Below are 5,667 nucleotides of genomic sequence, written 5' to 3'. Positions count from 1 at the left end.
TCACATCAGGAGCTTACTAGATTCCTGGATTACTCCGTCACCAGGTCAGGAGTTTAGCCTTGACTCAGACTGTCCAAATTCTCAGGCATTGGTCAACAACTGGGAGTCTTAGAATAATGGCATTGGCCGATGGGGCAAGTGTATTTGCCAAATGTGGGCCTTTTGAAAAGTTGAGTCTTCTGCTGTACATGCATTTAATTTCATGGTGACATAATCAATCAAGTTTTTGGTAGGGAGAGATTAGATTGTTCAACTTCATGGTAACACTGGATCTATATTATATAGTCACATGCTGTTTGGTATTAGAAAGACTGGTGAAGTTGTCACCACAAAAGATGCAAACTTGATAGAACCACAGCAAAAAGTTCAAGAATAACAGTAAACTGTTAGCATTCAATAGTAGATCTAGTCTGTATAATGCAAAGTCCGCTGTCTGGGCCTATAACCGGTGCTCCTTGCTGAGGGCTGGTAAGCGTTCAATGGGCCTCTATAAGCGTGATTTGATCAGGCTACTGCAGTAATGTAGTAACCAGTATTTTTTAAAATTTCTTTACTACCGGCCTTATTTTCAGATGTAAATTTTGATCCAGATATGGATGATACAGCTGCAGGTAGTAGGTAGAACATAATAAAACTGCTGAATCACCTTCGCTCATTTATTGAGCTGCTGCACTTCCAATACATTACATGTACATAGATGCATTGGTGACTAAGGAGGAACATACCTGTGACAATTGAACTGAACAAACCCTGTACTTTCCATCACCTCTGGAACCAAGGAGAGATTCTTTATGAAACATGGAAATTTCTTTAAACTTGTTCTTGGACACTAGTCTAAGACCTTGAAGTAGAGCATTGTAGCCACAGGGGGGGGGGACATAGTTAGCATACCTCGCAGAAGGATGGAAGTACTCACTAACAGGAAGGTTTGACAAATTGTACATGGTTCTTGTCACTGGTACATGTATGGTCCATTTCTCAGGGCTGTCAGCCCTACTACTAGTGTCATGTTTCTTGATATTGGCTAAGGAAAGGAAAATATTGATAGCATGTAGTACAACTAGATGTTGAACATCCACAGAAAACATACACAGTCGCTACTGTGGATGGTACTTGGGCTGATGATTTTTCCGCATGACTATGACTGACTGACTGACCTTTGAGAGGGCATGTTGATGTCTTAACAAATATTTGAACTTGAAGAGACAAGGGACAACTAAGTTTTCTTTCTTGTATTTATCTTAAAACTATATAAAAGAAGTTTTTGTTTTGTTTTGTTTGGTTTAAGTTCGATCTTCAGTAGTGACTCAGGGCTCGAAATACCACCTGCATATGTAGGTTAGTGCAGGTAAAATTGGAGCTATGCAGGTATTTCTGATGTCTACCTGCACCTAACCTGCTCTGTACTTAACCTCCATGTACTGGGTTTTATACATAAATGTCATACAATGTAGGTGTATGTGGATTCAGTTGTTGTTATTAGCTGCATTGACTGTTACCGCCTATATTAAAAGTATAAAAGAAAATATAACAAATGGTTCCAGAACAATTTTAGTATGATCCATACTTCCTAAATTCAGACTGGTGCAGGTAAAATTTGTCTGGTGCAGTTATTTTCAATGTTACCTGCACCAGTGCAGGTATGCAGAAAAAAGTATTTCGAGTCCTGTGACTGATACAACACTGTTCTTCCTTGAGTCCCGGCTGAATGATGTAAATCACTGCATGGCTGATACCATAGGTTTGCCAGGCCTACATTTTTGTAGTGAATCACCAACTCCAGGTGTGTGCTAACCTGACTCTATTTGTCTTCCAGGGAAAGGATGCGTACCTGGATGAGGAGTGGGATCGGTGTGTCTGGTACATGGAGAAGGCTGTCATGGTCTATAAACACGTGGCTGCCCTCAAGTTCCGCTGTCGCCAATGGTGCTTCAACCAAACTGTGGAGCCCAGCTTCGAGGGACACTCTACTCTTCAGGTTTGGGTCATCCTTAAACTTTTAAAGTCTTTCTTCTGTTCTTTTGGTTATTGTTTGGCTTGTCTCTCACCAGTAGTTAACCACATGAAAAAATTATTTTTTTAATTTTCCAACATTTTAGATGATGGGATATAGGAGAATTCTTTTTACACAACCAGTAAGTTCACGTCTCTCAAACACCTTCCTCAGAGCTTCTCTCTACATCTAGCTTCAGAAGCTCTAAGGAAGGTGAATGAAGGACATCGAAGCAAAAGCAAAGTACTTACTGGTTGTGTAAAAACAATTCTCCTTTATCCTATATTCTACCAACCTGATGAAATTATTTTCGGATTTTAGATGATGCGAATGTTCATGAAGAGAGCAGGGTGTACCGACAGGTGTGAACAGGACACGCTGCGCGGGATGCGATGGGAGGGCGTCAACGAGATTCAAGATGAGATGGACGCAAGGATTCCGTACGACTACATGCAGCTCTGTTATTACAAGGTAAGGTTTGTTTGTACGAGGTAGAGCTGTGGTCACAACACTACACATCATACTAGTGCTAGTCTGTACATGTGTAATGCAAACTTTGCTGTATAAAGCTGTATCTAACCCCACCTGGGTGGATGTTGGGCAGGCCACTATAAGCGTGATTTAATCATATCATGTCATGGACAGTGGTGGCTATTGCTACTATACATATACCTGTAATTTGGTCAGGAGGTTTTTTCATCGTTTTGTCGATTTCTTTCTTGGGTGAACAATAGAGAACTAAAATATTAAAAGGTTGGCTACTTGTTTTGTAAAAATTTGAATTGTATTAACAACAAGGCAGTATATTTCTGCGACACTGGTAAGGCTCATTCCTTCCTTACTAGGATATGTGGCCCACTGTACATTTCTATGCCTGTGGCCATGGGTTTTGATCCACCCTGTTGCACATGTTCATTATGCTTCAAAGTCTTCCTTCATTCTATAAATTCAAGAGGAGACAGCTGAACTCCTGAACAAATAAGCTTAGCCAGAGCCTGTGATTGTTATTTACAGTTTTTATAGATGTCTGTCTTTACTCCCTATTAAAAACCCATCACCCCAGATTAAAAGACTGTAATCAAGCTGTGCACCTTGACCTCTGGGATGACCTTGCTTGGGGGTTGACCCTTGACCCACAAGGTGATGACAGGTCAGCTGAAAATTGTGAGAAATTGAATTCTGGGTAACCTTGAAGGCACAGATGTTTAATCTCTACAGTTAATTGGATTGAGAAGTGTAGACAAATTATTTGTTTGAAGGTGTTTGCTTTAGCCTTAGGGAAAGTTCAGTGTTATTACATGTATATGTACCTCTCGCAAGAAGGTTATTGGGTTTTATCACTTTTAAGCTGCTAATCATCCACATTTATTGTACCATAATTACTAAATTACATGTACATATTGTAGGTAATATGATGTACACTTGTATATTTCATAATGATTTTTTAGAGAGGAGGGGGCTTAAAACACTCAATCGCTGACACACTGACTAACCTACTCACTCACTCACTATGCTGACTTATCATCTGTTGCATTATCCATTGTTCAATGTCTTGCAAGACTTTGATGCACATGCACAACTTGTATAAATGCTGCACTTCTATATGATTAGAGCCCACAAGTAAAGATCATGGGAAAACTACATCATTTTTGTTCTTTAGCTGCTCAGCCAAAGGTTAATGTACTCCACAAATCCTCTTTGAACTACATTTAGACCAATAAATCCTATTTTGCCAGTCATACTTTGCTGTAACAGTTCAATTGGATCTCATCAATGCCCAGCAGTGTGTAAGTGGTTTACAATTGTCCTTGTGAAGGAGGATTGTTTTGGTACAGATGAAGGTCAAATAGGGTCATGACATGTCAGGTCAACCCTCCCCCATTGCTCCCCACTGGGAAGCCCAAGCTTGCTCCTATACATAAAGGCTCAGAGTCAGACACTCCCTAGTTACCTGTTCAGTAAAGACCTGTTTTCTGATTGTTTTAAGACCTATTGTATGTCTTGTAAGAGTCCAAGGTTAAGCTTATATGCAATAAATTTTCATAAAAGCTACAGCAAAATCTGGACAGAATGTCCGACATCGTTCACACATCCATGGCATTCTAGGGATACAGTACTAGACTGGTGATGTCAACAGTGGGAAGGCACTAAAGTGATATTTCACAATGCCATCATACATTAATAACTATGTTGACTTAGATTTTATTAGGACAAATCAAACTGCTCTCTCTTATTTCATGTGACCTTGGTCCAAGTGACAAAGATCTTTACAGCCCTTATTTTACGACACAGCAAGAGACCATTGCCCTTGGGTAGAGATTTGACCATTTGACTACATTGTAACTGTAGATTAACCTTCAGATTGCTATCTAAAGTCAATTTTGCACCAATTGAAATGTGTATTGCTTATAGCCATTAGGTAGCAGGGAGAAGGGTAAAAAGGTCTTGATGACTACACATATATACAATGTCATGTGTTTGCTAACTGTGCATTACTTTTCCCATACACCCAGCCATGAGTGATGATGACTGCAAGGCAAGGTACTATATGGTCTTAGTTTAGAAGGAAAATGGGCAGGCACAAGTGGCCTGGATCCGGTGTGCGGTAGTTGTTGCGTAGGTGAGTTTGATTTGAAACATGTCAGATAAGGTCTGTTGAAAAAATTGCTTATGCAGCTGCCATTTAGGGGATTATAGATTCTGAAGTATTCTGTTTATAGTGGTAACATTTTCAGACTACAACTTGACTCCCATGCTGTACTACTGGAGTTGTATATTATGCGTCACCCTGCAGCTTGTCAAATTCGTTTCAAGCATGTACTTAACATTCTCATGTCCTCTTGAATATACTGGTGGCCCACAATTTTTATCCAAGACAGTCTAGTGTTTTAGACTTGACCAAAAGGCGGTAACCTAAACATAATTTGAAAGCTAGTAGAAATTGGAAAAAGAAACACCTGCATAGAAAGCCTTGGAGTTGACAGTGCTACATGTACATGTAGATACCAGACCTGAATGGGACCCTAAAAACCTACACAGAAAACTGAAGACAAACTCAAGCACATAGCTAGTGGTAAGGAAGTAACAACAATCCTAAGTAACAACTTTTACTGCAGCTGCAGAACCTAATGCATTGTGATGGTGATGATGAGGAGGATAGAGATGGTCATTATGATGAACGTTTTTAACAGTTTGGCCAAACAACCAGTATCACATAGAGTTATCTTAGCTTTAGAAAGTGCAGAATTTCCTCAAACAGTAGAATTTTATTCTCCTAAAGCCTTCCGGAAAATCGCTAGACTACCCTGTATTCACTCGTGTGAAATCACCGGTAATGGCTGCGGACATGGTTAAGAACCAGAGGCAAGCTTAAGCTTATATGCAATAAATTTTCATAAAAGCTACAGCAAAATCTGGACAGAATGTCCGACATCGTTCACACATCCATGGCATTCTAGGGATACAGTACTAGACTGGTGATGTCAACAGTGGGAAGGCACTAAAGTGATATTTCACAATGCCATCATACATTAATAACTATGTTGACTTAGATTTTATTAGGACAAATCAAACTGCTCTCTCTTATTTCATGTGACCTTGGTCCAAGTGACAAAGATCTTTACAGCCCTTATTTTACGACACAGCAAGAGACCATTGCCCTTGGGTAGAGATTT

The 5,667-nt window shown here is 39.8% G+C and overlaps 1 protein-coding gene across 1 annotated transcript in view; it reads left to right on the top strand.

The window, feature by feature from the left end:
• The window catches only part of LOC118431088 (prolyl 3-hydroxylase 1-like), a 14,322-nt gene extending 11,819 nt beyond the window's left edge, over positions 1-2,503 (top strand). The window contains exon 3 of the mRNA XM_035842171.1: positions 2,315-2,503. Within this exon, the coding sequence (XP_035698064.1) occupies positions 2,315-2,488 (174 nt within the window). The 3' untranslated portion in view covers positions 2,489-2,503. The remainder of the gene's footprint in view (positions 1-2,314) is intronic.
• The last annotated feature ends 3,164 nt before the right edge of the window (positions 2,504-5,667 follow it).

This window comes from Branchiostoma floridae, chromosome 14 (genome assembly GCF_000003815.2).
Source record: "Branchiostoma floridae strain S238N-H82 chromosome 14, Bfl_VNyyK, whole genome shotgun sequence".
NCBI classification, from domain to species: Eukaryota; Metazoa; Chordata; class Leptocardii; order Amphioxiformes; family Branchiostomatidae; genus Branchiostoma; species Branchiostoma floridae.
The sequence above is the reverse complement of the archived record's forward strand: the minus strand, read 5'-3'. Positions and strand labels throughout refer to the sequence as shown.